General features: G+C 34.0%; 2 protein-coding genes across 2 annotated transcripts; both read left to right on the top strand.

The window, feature by feature from the left end:
- The first annotated feature begins 548 nt into the window (after positions 1 to 548).
- On the top strand, positions 549 to 2010 carry LOC145308712 (uncharacterized). The gene is made up of 3 exons (XM_080150289.1): positions 549 to 697; positions 1059 to 1131; positions 1650 to 2010. Exons 1-3 carry the CDS (start codon positions 648 to 650, stop codon positions 1785 to 1787), a joined length of 261 nt encoding a protein of 86 aa, XP_080006415.1. The 5' UTR covers positions 549 to 647; the 3' UTR covers positions 1788 to 2010.
- A 32-nt stretch (positions 2011 to 2042) lies between these two features.
- LOC145308680 (RUS family member 1) lies at positions 2043 to 14688 on the top strand. The gene is made up of 14 exons (XM_080150287.1): positions 2043 to 2105; positions 3103 to 3176; positions 3610 to 3670; positions 4533 to 4601; positions 5678 to 5739; positions 6926 to 6973; positions 7469 to 7558; positions 8073 to 8178; positions 8473 to 8590; positions 9555 to 9617; positions 10507 to 10636; positions 11900 to 12032; positions 12706 to 12780; positions 14452 to 14688. The coding sequence occupies exons 1-14, from the start codon at positions 2049 to 2051 to the stop codon at positions 14566 to 14568; spliced, it is 1203 nt and encodes a 400-aa protein (XP_080006413.1). The 5' UTR covers positions 2043 to 2048; the 3' UTR covers positions 14569 to 14688.
- The last annotated feature ends 670 nt before the right edge of the window (positions 14689 to 15358 follow it).

Here is a 15358-nt window from a genome sequence, read left to right as displayed (position 1 = left end):
TTCTAAGTACAAGAAATTTGACTTTTTTTCTCGAAAATTTCACTTTTTTATATAAAATTGAAAAAGTTAGTATAAAAAGTGAAAAAACCGAATTCGCCCCGCTTCACTTTAAGTCGATTTAAGAAAAAACTATACAAGCTTTTTTAAAGTTTTAAACGGAAATGGATAGCCTATTAGATTCTTAATAAGTCCCCTGAAGACGTCTAAGCTCTAGCTCTTACCAGTTTTTGTCCAACTTGCCGTTTTTCCGACCGAAGCAAAAAAATCGAAAAAAAAATTTTTTGTCGTCCGACTTTAAGACCCAATAAGTACCCTAAAAATTCATCTCACAAAAATTTCATTTTATACTTTTTTGTAGGCAATTTAATAAGGAACAAATTTGATTTTATGTTTTTTTTTCTGTCAGTCGATTAGAACATGGAGAAAAATGTCATTTAATGAAGGTGGTCAAAAAAATACCGACTTCACCTCAAAACCGAGATCGCCCCGCTTTACCCTATTTCTTTTAAAATTCAATTTTATTTTACATTTATTGATAAAATTTGACATTATTGCTTCGAGTTTATAATGTAAAACTGTTGTGATACTTTTATGATAATCTTATGTAATGATATTTAATTGATGTATACAAAATTTCAGACGTGAAAATGATCAGAGGACTTCTCGCCACCAGATCCGTTCTGACCCAGCAAGTCAGGTATAAATATATTGACGATTCTTCACAATGGCCGATGAATTGATGTACAATGTATTGTACATCCCCAATGCATGATACCCAAAATTACCACTTTTGTAGATTACAATTGGTAGTTGTAACTTTTGGACACTCAACTGAATGAACCAACTAATCAAAATTGAATTTTAAAGTCTCAAAGGTTGTTAAGCCAACGAACAAGAAAATGTTAGTATAAGAATTAGGAGACTAATGTAATAGTCAATTGCTGTACACGTCATTGTTACTATTTTTTTAAAGAAATACTTGAGCATTTTTAGTCACTCCTTTACATTCTACCAAGGATAACTGTATCCAATCCATTAATATGCATCTAAAATTTCAGAGGCAAGGCTCTGCAGAACTATGCCAGGCCTTCCATTGACGAGATCGGTGTCCCCACTGAGCCATGGAAGCAGGCAAGTTCTTCGCGGATAGTAAAATAAACAATTTTAAGATTAATTCTTTACTAAAAAAAATGAAATTAATTCTAAGATTTGATTTGATTATTTACGGAAAATTGTTTGTATAAAGATACGATAAGTGTTTTTCAGTAGCCTAGAACCAGTTTTTTTTCCAGCCGAAATGATGCGGTTTTATTCGCTATTCTGATAATTTTATTCTAAGGGGGGGGGGGGGGGGTAATGCAACCATCTCGTAACTAGTTAAATACACATAATGGAATTATCTCTTTTGTTAGAATAGTGACGGGGTGTACATTCTGCATGGGATCCCCTGCTAAAGCGGGGGGGGGGGGGGGGGCTGGAAGGATAAAAATAAATATAATTAAGGAGTATTGAAAACATTTTTTCCATTCCTGGGGGGGGGGGGGGATGAAATATTTTGTAGCCGGGGATAAAAAAAATGAATCTAGTAATATACACCCCTTAATATTGACTAACTAACTTTGTAGATCTAACCATTCCTTTGATTGTAGGTGCATGACAAGAACCAGACTAAGTTCATGATGCACTTGTTGGTCGGTATTGTCTCTGCCGGTGCCACCATCACCTGGTTCTGCAACACCATCAACTTCAACATGGAGCCCACACACCTCATGAAGAACGAGAAGTAGATCAATAATAATAATAATAATAACATCCTTATTATGTTATATAGACAATAGAACTCGATCAGAACATCGGTTATAAACAATTTGTGTTGTTCATAAGTGATGTCTTTCTTTTATTTCACATTATATTGAAATATTAAAGTTATATGGATGGCATAATGTGAACATATTACCGTATGCATTGTCGTAGTTTTTATTTAGATGAAATAAATGTTTTAGTACTCTATTATTGATTTTCTTTGTCATTTTTTAATCTTATTTCAGATGACTTTTATAGAAGAATATCATGTGAATGATAAAAATGTTCGACTCTATAGCAAGGGAAATGTTCCAAGATTTGCTGTTTTGTTTTTACCTGCTTTGCTATAATGGATACTATTGTTTGGATCTTACACCAGATTTTTCATGTTTTCTTTTAACCCAAGTCCACGCCTCCTACTGAATGAACGAACTGACCTAAATAGACGACAATTTTTCCCCCGTCATGATGTACATTCTACATCTATCTTTGCTTTTAAGCGTCAGAGAAACTAAATATGAAATAAGATTATCTCGGCTCAAATTCAAGATATATAGCTGTGTGAATTGTGTCTGGCATATATGTTTTCAATAGCACTTTATTACCGATTATATAGTTTAGGGGGTGGGGTGTTAATAACAGCTTGAAAACTTCAGCTGTGATTACGCGTTTGCTATATCATTGTAGGGAAATAGTAAACTTTAACTGCTTACATTTTTCATAATTAAGACTTCAAGATTTGACCGCATTATCGTCCCTAGTAGGTAATCCCTTAACAATATTTTTGTTGTTTGCTAATGTTTTACATAAAATCCCTATTGTTTAAAAAATGATCACTAACTTAAAATAAATCAAACTATAATCGATTCTTCTTTAAAAGTACCAGGATCTGTGTGTGCCTGTTTGTACCTAAGGATCTCGCTAACCACTGAACCGATGTTTCTGATATGCAGTGTAGCTTCCTCTAGGTCCTTAGGAAGGTTTAAAATTATTTTATGGGAGTGTATCACAACCCTCCCAAGAGAAATCGCATCTCCGCAAATTAAAAATGGAATGGTTAAATCCCACCTCACCCCCCAAAAAGTTATTAAAGGTGGAATTCAATCTCAATCAGCTGAAGTGCCCCTAGAGGCGAAGCAAATAAAGTAGTTGGAAAATATAATTCCGATAAAAGATTCCCTATTGAAGCCTGAAATATAATTTTAGAAATTAATAGCCTACAACTAAAGAAATTTTATATGTAGATTCATATTTAAAATTACAAAAAGCATTAATGTTGATCTTACATAAACATAACAGAACGTTGATGGTTATTTGACTGAAACATCAAGTAGTTATCTTATTAGTCCATCCTCTTTATGGGCAAAAATCAGGTGAATGTCTGAAAAAAAGGATAATAACATCCATAAAAGCCAATTAGGGTCTATGATTATTTATAGGTAACTATTTTGGGTGAGGGTACCACCACCCTCTCAAGAGAAGTCAAAATTTTTCAATATTCTCGTATTTTCGTAGAGACTTGAACGCAACATTGACATTAGACAAATTAAATAAAAATGTATTTTTGGAATGCAACTCTTCCCTCTTCAAGTGCCCCTAGAGGTCTCTAGGGGCGTAGCATATTATATAGTGAAAAATACTGTTTTCAAAAAGCTGAAAAAGACCTACGCACTTCAGTAAGAGTAACTACATTTTTAAGTTGTACGTTCCTATTTGTTATAGGAATCATAATGCAAAGTTCGCAACAATATGACATGTCTAACAAATGCCTGAATTAACAATACCAAAATAGTAGATTTTTACTAGATCAGTGTTTCTGCCCGAAGGTTATCCAGATTCAGTATCTAGCGATTATATTTATTATCAGGTTATTGCATGATTTAACTAGCTACCTACATATCTATAATACAAAGTAGAACGATGTCTGTCTGTTTGTGTGTTTGTCTGTTTGTTTGTAGCTTAGGATCTCGCTAACCGCTGAACCGATCGGGTTCTCCTTTACAGGGTAGCTTCTCATAGTTCCCGGGAAGGTTTATAACTATTTTCTTGGGGGGTGGGACACCCCTAACCCCCCCAAAAATGAAAAATTACCCCCCCCCAAAAAAAAACAACTTTTTTTTCTTTTTATTTTAAATCTAAAATACGAAAAATTGGTTTGATCAAACCTCTTGGGACAAAGCCCCTAGAGGCTAGGGGCGAAGCCGCTAGTTCTATTACATAAAGTACTAAGGTTTGTTTTGTCTAAAGCTTAAGAGTACAAAAACTACTAAACTAATAAGGTAAGTTCTCCTTAAGGAAGCTTTACATAGGTCCCGGGAATGTTTTAGGCTTTTTTAATTTTAGATTTAATATTTGGGATGGTTTTAGGCCATGTTTTTAGCCCTATATCCAACCCTTTGAATACAGTGCCCCTGATGATAGGGGTGCAGCATGTATGTATACTATAATTTGTCACGGAGGGAGGGGACATTGGGCTGGTTATTGCACTAGGCCCCAAAGTTTTATAATAACAATTTCTTATTCGTTGCATCAACAACTTTGGGGAATTTTATAAAATTTTGATTGGTTGGTTCAATAAGTTGAGTGTTCAAACGTTTCAACCAAAAATTCTAATCAACAGTGAGAGTAATTAAGTTTGTCATCATTGGGGATTTACATCAATTTATCGGCCTTTGTCTTATCCCTTTAGATCCCTGATAATTTTTCAAGTAATATGTACTAATATTTAGGGATGGGATACAGCTCAAGCATTTGCCAGCAGTATTTCTGGAAGTTTGGCCACTTCTGCTGTTTTAAAGGTTTTATGATTTATTGATTTTTAAAAGTGAAGCTTTTCTATAAATTAATTAGGGTCGGTACATCCGTCTCTAACGGTTAGCTCTTTTAGTAAAGGGGGGGGGGGGGGTAATGCAACCATCTCTTAATCAATGTATAAATGGCACTTAGAATTCGAATTTCTATCTGAAATTTTTCATGAGTAATCCTTGGTAGGTCTATTTTCCCTAAATCAAACAAAAAGTTGGAAAAGTAACGGCTGGCGGCTCAGCCGTTAAGTCATTTTTTGACTTATTTTCAAGACAAATCATCACGAAACCTATCTCCACATAATATTCTTTGCTGCTCCAAAACGTTTTCAAACGGTTCTAGCCGGTAGTTACTGGTACTAGAAATCTAAAAATGTTTCTTTTTGAATCATTTCACATGATATAAAGCAAAAATATGTTTCAAAAAGTTGATTCCTACGTAATTTATGACAGATTTGCCCAAAAAATAGCCAAAAAGCAGCCAAACGGCCGAGCTGTTACTTTTTCAACCTTTTGTTCGATTTAGGGAAAATAGACCTACCAAGGGATTACTCATGAAAAATTTCAGATCGAAATTCGAATTCTAAGTGCCATTTATACATTGATTACGAGTTGGTTGTATTAACCCCCCCACCCCTTTTTCTATTTTTCCTCGAATTTAAAGTTTTTTTTCTCGTCTTAATGATGTTACCACCATGTATTGGTGCTAAATAAAAATGTCTCTGATTCAAATGATCTATATCAACGGTACAACATCTTTTTTCAAATATTTCCCTAAAACTAAAACCAGTAAATAGACTATTAGGAGATAATTTTGTTTATTTCAGAATAAATTTGTAGTATAGATATATAAGCAGACAACTACCTGGATCCCCCTATTAAGGACTTTTTTCGTCTGCTAACAAATTGCTTTCTGCTCTTTTTTAGCGACTTGGCTGCGTTAATTATCCCGACGCTATTGGTTGATTTTCAAAGACCCAATTGAATGACGGCACAGGGTCCTCGGGAAGGAGACATGCATCAGTTATTTAACCCATTCCCCCTCTAGTGTATACCTCTAACTATTTCAGGGTGTAGGTGTTGGTGATGAGACTGCCACACCTCTAGCAGCATCTATCACATGGCTTCTAAGGCATTTTCAACAACCATATAAATCAATCAGTGATCTTAAGGGATAAGCCAATGACCGATAAATTAATGTATAGCCCAATGCTTATAATTTTATTATGCCTTCTGTAGATTACAGTTAGTTGTTAAAACGGGGGGGGGGGGGTTAATGCAACCATCTCGTAATCAATGTATAAATGGCACTTAGAAATCGAATTTCGATCTGAAAGTTTGCATGAGTAATCCTTGGTAGGTCTTTTTTCCCTAAATCGAACAAAAAGTAACGGCTAACGGCTGGCAGCTCAGCTGTTTAGCTATTTTTTGCCTTTTCTTCTATGTAAATAATCACGAAACCTCCACATAATACTCTTTGCTGCTTCAAAACGTTTTCAAACGATTGTAGCCGGTAGTTGCTGGTACTTGAAATCTATAAAAAAATATTTTTTTTATCATTTCACATGATTTAAAGCAAAAATATGTCTTAAAATGTTGATTTTACGTAATTTATGATAGATTTGCCCTAAAAATAGCCAAAAAACGGCTAGACGGCTGAGCTGTTAGTCGTTACTTTTTCAACTTTTTGTTCGATTTAGGAAAAATAGACCTACCAAGGATTACTCATGCAAAATTTCAGATCAAAATTCGAATTCTAAGTGCCATTTATACATTGATTGAGATGGTTGCATTAACCCCCCGCCCCCCCCCCCCCACTCCCCCCTTAAATACTCAACTTTATGAACCAACCAATTAAAATTCAATAAAAGCCCCCAAAGTTTCTGTATAATAAACAGTCCAATATCCCTTTCCTTCCTGTAAATCAATGCATTTTTTTTATTATTTTTGTTTATTGTTGTTGGTCCACTAATGTATTTTTAAATGATAATGGATGAGAAAAGACCAATGGTTGGCAAAGAGTAGAAAACTGATGGATACTAGACTAGAATTTCTAATAAACCTCTTACACTAAACTGGATACGCCTTTAAAAAGAAGTAAACATTAATTCATCAAAAGAATTAATACCTACCTTGTAAAAGTTGTCATATTAAAGTAACTTTAATACAATTTTGAGACCATGGAAAGAAAGCAAAGTAGCGGGTTTCGTCGTATTGAGAGTGGCTTATACTAAAAAGTTGCATAAATCTTTTCATTTTAAGAGTTTCCTTTCATTATTTTAAAAACTTCAATATTTGAATTATTGAAAATGTCTAAGAGACGGCTGTGGTATGATTGGACGTATCCTATTTGCTGCAAGATTTGGGTAGGTGAATAGTTTTACCTAAGATGTTCTTTACCTCATAATGGCAATGCTGCTGTCAATGACACTCTAATATCAGGTTCAACAACCAAGTATATGGAAGCAATATCTTCATTTCAGTCCAAACACTTTTTTTTGTGTTAGGTAAAGAAGCAATCAGCAGACAGACAACGAACCCTTTGACTGCATATGATGTCCTTTCCTTTGTTTATATGTTTTAACTGCATTTTAAAGACTTTTGCCTGACAACGAACCCTTTGATTACACGTCCTTTGTTTGGAATTCAGAACTGTATGGTAATGATCCACAACCACCCCTGACTCTTTCTCTTATTGTCAAGCGCTTAACATAGCAGCAGAAGTTACCATTTTTAAAGTCTCTAGAATGACGCAGTGTGGTTCAGACGCGAACTTGACAACAACACTTTACCAGTTATGCCAAAAAAAAGTTTGATAGGTATCTAGAGGTTTCGAAAAATTAATCTGATTTACATTATAGGACCCAATTGGATTATGATTGTAAAAAGTGGCGCCTGTTTGCAGATGTGCTCAATGATCTTGCTATGCTCATAGAGATTCTTACACCCAAGTAAAGATGATTTGCTATTTACCTACATACAGAGTCTTAGTATATGCCTACAGAGATCTAAAGGGATAAGACAATGGCCGATAAATTGATGTTCATCCCCATTGATTATACGAAAAATTACCCCCTTCTGTAAAATACAATTAGTGGTTGATTCGTTTGGAAACTCATCTTCATGAACCAACCAATCAAAATTCAATTAAAGTCCCCAAAGTTGTTGGGCCAACGAATAAGAAAAAAATAAAAACTTTAGGGAATAGTGTAATAAACAACCCAATGTCTCCTCCCTGATTCGCTTATAGACGCATAGAATTTATTGTAATGATAATAATATAAAGTCTCTAAATATTTAAGGTTATTCCATATTGTCACAAGAATTCTTTCCTTAACCAAACTTTAACATCAAATGATGAATTTAGGCATGCCTAAATAAACAGAATGTTATATTTGTAGATTATAATATAAATGTACCCTGAACTTGCATTTTGAAAACATTTTTGTGATATATTTTATTAAGATTTGGCAAGGAGTATACTTTACCGGTACTGTGCTGTGCCAGTGTGTCCAGAAGTTTGGTGGGCGTGGCTGGAGGAGCTACCAAAGCAGCCGTGGCACAGCATCAGGTATCAGATTAGTAGGCGTGGCTGAAGGTACTGTTAAGTAGTTATAATATTAGTTTGGTGGGCGTGGCTGGAGTAGCCACCAAAGCAGCCGCGACAGAATCTGGTAATAATTTTGTGGGCAAAAGCATATTTTGATAGTTTGATACTGTCATGAGTTATAAATGTGATATAATACCAACTTTGCTTTTGTTTTACCATTTTTAAACAATGTCCATACATCAAGTATTTTAGTTTTTTATTGCAGTATAAATGTTGATATATTTTTTTTTACTGCTTTTACACATATTATTTCAGGCTAAAAGTGGAAACATGGCGGATTTGAACGCCAAGGATGGCTCTCAGGAAACAATGGTGAACCTAATCGCCTTGCTAATTAATCTTACCATGTTGCCTTGGCTTTCTAGCTATCCAGGTGTAGTATATTATTTAGAATTCTTTAGTATTATTTTTGTTACTAAAAGGATAGGTCCATGGTAGACTTTATATAGCTCTGATAATTTAATTATAGTAGGTAGGTACCTACTTGTGAGTGAGTTTCTATAAAAAGTGCCATTTTTTCGCGAAATTCCGTAAAGTTGGCTTCTAGACAAATGCTCCTATTAAGTCAAAACGTTCTTAATAATATTATACATTTGGTTATAATTAAGAACACTATGACTTAATTACAGCATTTGACTACAACTAAACCCCAAATTAATGGAATTGCGCGAAAAAATGACCCGCTTTTGGAAGAAAAAAAATAAGATTATATATTAGTTATCAAAATAAACGCTTAACTTTTGTCACGCGCCTTTTACGTAGGTAGGTATTACATAAGACTGTTCTTTTAGTGAATGCAAAAGTCATCATTTAAGAAAATGGATTTTTAGCATAGGTATGTTACAAGAATATCTCAAGCTAATCAATTATGTTGATAATGATATTGAATAATCGGATTTACTGCAGTTCACGGTAAAGTATTGCTGGTAAGCAATGTTTCCAAAAATCTATGAATTTTAAAGGCTGCTATCTGCCAAACGGCTGAACGTACAGATCATACTTGCACACCATTTTAGGCGGCATAAGAAGGCCTACAAATAATCTGGAATAGCCAAGATCCAATTATGCACAGGGAAAGCTTCACTGAAGAAAAAACGCGTAAATTAGGTCTTTTTCGCGCATTTCTCTGCACTGCGAGATAATTATGCATTATTGATTTATGGCTATTCCAGATTATTTGTAGGTCTTCTTATGCCGCTTATAACAGTGTGCGGGCATAATCTTTACGTTCAGCCGCTTGGCAGCTAGCAGCCTTTAAAATTCATAGATTTTTGCAAATATTGCTTACCAGCAATATTTTACCGTGAACTGCAGTAGATCCAAATAATCTATTTCAGGACTTGTATTTCCTATATTTTTACTGATGACCTGTCTTCATATCTTTGCTAATTACAAAGCAGGTTAGTATCTACGATAAATATACAAATATAGATGTGTAACCAGACATCTACCTTGATCCCCCTGTTGGAGACCTTTATTGTCTGCTAGCAAATTGCTTTCTGCTCTTTTGTAGCTTCTTGGCTGAGTTAATATTCCCGACGCTATTGGTTGATTTTCATGGATCCAATTGTAAGTCGACACAGGGTTCTCAGGAAGGGGACATACAGTTATTTAACCCCTCCCCCCTCTATAGTTTTACTCTAATGCATCTAGTTTTATTTTGTTTTTTAAAATCTAAGCATATCTTTAATATACATAGGTAATAATGTTTCTCTGTATGTCTTTTTTGAAAAAAAGGCATCTAGTGTTAAGTTCTTCCACCAATTCCCCCAAAAAATCCAATGCTTTCTTGTCATTTCTATGTCCTTGGGGACTTATTATATATAGGTACCAAAAAAGTTTGTCGGTGGGTGTGTAAATGTCACGTGTGTGTATCTTAATTATCAAAAAATTGTCGTTAACAAGGCAAATACCCTATTATTTCAGTTCATAAAACTATTCTTTTTTTAGTTGTAGATTCTTTACACTATTTGGGAAAATCAAGCTTTTAATAAAACTTGCAGTCAGTCCGTCAATTCATTATATGATAAACTTAAACAGGGTCATTTTTTCACGTATTTTCCGTAAAGTTGTGCGTTTTCGTTTAATCAAATTGCGCTTATTTAGTCAAACTGTTCTGAATTATGGCTATTTCATATATGTACAATGTACATTTGGTCAAAATTAAGAACAGTTTGACTTAATAAGCGAATTAGACTGAACGGTAACACATAACTTTATGGAAAGTACGCGATAAAAAATGACTCTCTTTTTTTGATACCAGGCCTTTACATATTTTGACTATTTCAGTGACTAGTTTAGAGTTCTCCACATTGAATCAAGGACGACTAAATTCCATTCTGGAATGTTACGAGAATACTGGACAAATATTATCTATACCTGAAGGCAACATAAAGGAAAAACTAAGGTTTAGTTTCAGGTAAATATTTAACCCATTTCCACATAGACCACTAAAGTAAAATAAGGGGGAGGGGGATTTAATGCAACCATCTCGTAATCAATGAGTAAATGCACTTATAATTCGAATTTTCATCTCAAATTTTGCATGAGTAATCCTTGGTAGGTCTATTTTCCCTAAATCGAACAAAAAGTTGAAAAGTAACGACTGACGGATGGCGGCTCAGCCGTTTTGCATTTTTTGGCTATCTATAGGGCAAATTAGTCACGAAACCTATCTCCACATAATACCCTTTGACGCTCCAAAACGTTATCAAAATGGTTATTGCTATCATTTAATATGAATTAAATCAAAAATATATTTTAAAAAGTTGATTCCTGCGTAATTAATGATGAATTTGCCCTGAAAATAGGCAAAAAAAAACGGCTAAACGGCTGAGCCGCCAGCCGTTACTTTTCCAACTTTTTGTTTGATTTAGGGAAAATATACCTGCCAAGGATTACTCATGCAAAATTTCAGATCAAATTTCGAGTTCTAAGTGCCATTTACTCATTGATTACGAGATGGTTGCTTTCAACCCCACCCCCCTTACATACAAGTCTTGAAGTTGTTAATTAAATAGGATACACGGAGTTTGGCAGCTAAGAATGGATCAAATACTCAGAAAGTAAAGATCATTTGGATCATGGAAAAAAAACAAAATAGCGGGCTACGTCGTATTTTCACAGTAGCCTTTCTCCTAATTCTAGCCCCTGTTGGGCAACTGGGTTAGAAACAACCTTAACCTAACCTAACCTAAAATAACCTATCAAATGCTACTGTGAAAAAACGTCGAATTCCGCACTTTCCATGATCCGAACATTTTGCCAAAAAATACATTTTTATTTCAGTCTTGTATTATCCGGTAGAAATTTTAAAATTAAGTACCTAGGGTTTTCTTATCAGAAATAAATAGGGGGGAGGCGGTTGTGAAACTTTTTGAAACCAAAACTAATAGTCAAAGTATTTTAACATAAAAAAGAGCAATGAAATTTGGCATGGTAGGTGCTTTAAAGAGGTACAATGTGGAACTGTGAAGAAACGACGGCGGAACCGCCGCTATCGCCGAATTGTTTTTAGGCAGGAAACGGCGGTTTCACTAACTTTTCTTCACAGTTCGACATTGTACCTATTTAAAGCGACTGTCATTCTAAATTTTAGTGCTGTAACTCTTTTTTAAGTTGAATTCCTGTAGTTTTGGTTTTTAAAAAGTGTCACAACCGCCCCCTCCCTTTTTGTGTTAAGGAATCGAATTCGGTTAGGAGCATCTTTGCATCACTTCACCTCCCTCCTTGGGTTTGATTCCATCTTGGCTCAAGATCCTAGGACAGTTTCCATTAAAGTTAAAGGAACTTCATTCATTCTTCTTAATGAGAAGGTTAGTTCGTTATATACTTTATAAAAACTTAAGAAGATAGTGAGGTAAGTTCAAAGTGTTAGTTTATTGGATTTTAAAAGGTAGAGATATTCAGGGATCTAAAGGGATAAGACAATGACCGACTACTTTATGTACATCCCCTATTAATACACAAAATTATCCCTTTTGTAGATTACAATCAGTGCAGTGGTTTAAACGTATGGACAATCAATCTAATACCAATCAAAATTAATTAAAAGTCCCCAAAGTTGTTAAGCCAACGAATAAAGAAACGTTATTATAAAACTGTTGGGGCTTGTTTAATAAAGCAGGACTCGACATTTTTTAGTCTTATTCAGCTGCTGCTCTCTGTTTATTAAGCTGCATTTAATGGCAGCCATCAATAAAATTTAAGAAATTCGCAGCTGTCGGAAAAACTTCAAGCTATCATTTCACATGAGTTAGAGCAAAAATATGTTTCAAAAAGTTCATTCCTACATATTTAATGATAATTTTGCTCTAAAAATAGCCCAAAAACAGCTGAGCCGTTTGTCGTTACTTTTCCAACTTTTTTTCTCGATTTAGTGAAAATATACCTACCAAGGATTACTCATGCCAAGTTTCATAACGAAATAACAAGTACCACCCCCCCCCCCCCCCTCCCCTAAATTGCAATTAAAACATATTTGTATAGGCTTTGCCAAGAGATGTGATTAAAGTTTATATTGAAGCATGGATGTCAATATTTTCCCAGGACAAACAGAAAGAGGTCAGTAAATTTAAATGATTCTATAGCTTTGCCTCTAGTCTCTAAGGGAAATAACACTGCATTGAAATTTGTCTAAAACTGTGTACAGATTTTATTAAGGCACAACTTCCGCCCCAAGAGATGATTATGTGATTTAGTAAATGAGCCTGTACTGTTAACTATCTTTTTTTCCAAATCATATGATATTAATAGAAGATTTGAAAACACGGACCAAGGGGATAAAATGGATTCAAGACAAAGGCAGGAGTGTCTTAAATATTAAGTTAATTAAGTATTTCTATAGTTTAAGATATAAATACTAAATAGTAATTCACATTAGAGTAAAACACTAGAGGGAGAAAGGATTAAATAACTGTATCTCCCCATCGCAACCACGTTGTACGACCTTTCTATTGGGTCATTGAAAATCAACCAATGGTGTCGCTTATTTTAACACAGCTAATTAGCAGAAAATAATTTGGAAACTGACGAAGAAGGTATTTGAAAAAGGAAGGGAGGTAGTTGTCTGTATATACATCTATACTATAGATCTGTTGAATACACAAATAAGCCCCCCTCAGGGTTTAGGCTTATAAAAAATTGTTAAAAATAGGTTTGTCCACTAAGAGATATAAGTTTTCCGGAATTTTAATGTAGGGAGTAGATTTGAAATCTGCATCAAATTTTAAAGATTTTTTATAAAATTCATTTTTTGTATAATTCTTTATCTAAAAGCGGAAATGCAAATTAAGTTAATTAATTTGGCATCCGTGATTGGTGGACTTAAAAAATCTGCGCTCTGATTGGATGTCGTACATCATTCAACCAATTAGAGCGCAGGTAGTTTAAAATCCAACTATCCTATTGGTCAAAATTAATTAACTTAAAATGTATTTCCGCTTTTAGATAAAGAATTATACAAAAAAACGAATTTTATAAAAAATCCTTAAAATTTGATGCAGATTTCAAATCTACTCCCTACATTAAAATTCCGGAAAACTTATATCTCTTATTGTCCACTCCTAAAGTGGTTTTTTTTAATGCAACCATCTCGTAATCAATGATTAAATGGCACTTAGAATTCGAATTTCGATCTGAAATTTTTCATGAGTAATTCTTGGTAGGTCTATTTTCCCTAAATCGAACAAAAAGTTGGAAAAGTAACGTCTGGCGGCTCAGCCGTCTAGCCGTTTTTTGCCTATTTTTAGGGCAAATTCATCATTAATTGCGTAGGAATCAACTTTTTAAAACATATTTTTGGTTTAATTTATGTTAAATGATAGCAATAACCATTTTTTATATTTCTAGTACCAACAGCTACCGGCTATAACCGTTTGATTAGGTTTTTAAGCCACAAAATGTATTATGTGGAAATAGGTTTCGTGACTAATTTGCTTTAAAGATATCCAAAAAATGGCAAAACGGCTGAGCCGCCAGCCGTTACTTTTCAAACTTTTTGTTCGATTTAGGAAAAATAGACCTACCAAGGATTATTCATGCAAAATTTCAGATCGAAATTCGAATTCTAAATGACATTTGATCATTGATTATGAGATGGTTGCATTAACCCCCCCCCCCCCCCTTTGTTCACTCCGTCGTTTGACACTCTTGCGTTTTCCTAGGACCATTAATATTAGAAACAAATAATATCTAAATGTCTTTGTTTTTCAAACTTAAAATAATCTATTATAGAATGATTCTAAGAAAATACTGGAGAAATTGGAAGAAGTTGGATGGAGTGTTAACCAAAGAGCATTACAGACAGAAGGATATACATTCAAATTTAAACAACATCTCCATGAAGAATAATCATCAAAAATATCTTATTAAGTGCATTTTTGACTTTTTGAAAGTATTTGATAAAAGATTTGTGATAATTTATGCATTTTTAAAAGTTATAATATTGTAAATAAATAAAAATGAGTTGTATTTGTAAAATTATTTTCATTTTAATATTTATTGGGGAATTATAAGAATTTTTTTTTAAAAAATTGGTTAATTTATCAGGAGAGTGGTATCGAATCCCCTAGGATAATCGGTACTAGCAATAAAAATTAAAATTTTTCTTATGAAATCGTTGAATTGGAATAGCGGAAGCGCTCCACGCCTCTAGGATGTATGAATTCGAAGAGAGTATGGATTGGAAAGTAAAAAAATAGCCTAAAACCAAACTAAGAAATGATAATTAAATAGCCTATAACAATCCAGGGACCTATTAAAAGCTTCCATAAAATGGAGAACTCTATCGTCTTTATTCTTAAGCTACAGAAAAAAATCTGAATATTTATAAAATAGGATTAATTTTCTAGGTAAATATCTAAGATTCCTTTTGTACAAATAAACCTATTCAACCAAGTGAAATAATTCAGGAATAAGGTATGACCAACAATCGAAATAAATCTAAAATACTATTTGGGGAACAAATGGAGAGGTCTTGGATTTTACGATGTGTTGCCCCCCAACGACACCTGAAAAACACGGATAGGTTTGGTGATTTTCCCCCCGAATTTATTTCGTTATTATAAGCTGCCAATAATTGACGAAACTGTAGCAACTACGAAATTAACAATAACATTAGTCGGTCAAACCAAATATTTAG

This window comes from Acartia tonsa, chromosome 2, assembly GCF_053477335.1.
Source record: "Acartia tonsa isolate MP-2025a chromosome 2, ASM5347733v1, whole genome shotgun sequence".
NCBI classification, from domain to species: Eukaryota; Metazoa; Arthropoda; class Copepoda; order Calanoida; family Acartiidae; genus Acartia; species Acartia tonsa.
Note: the sequence above shows the minus strand (reverse complement) of the source record. Positions and strands in the feature narration are given on the sequence as shown.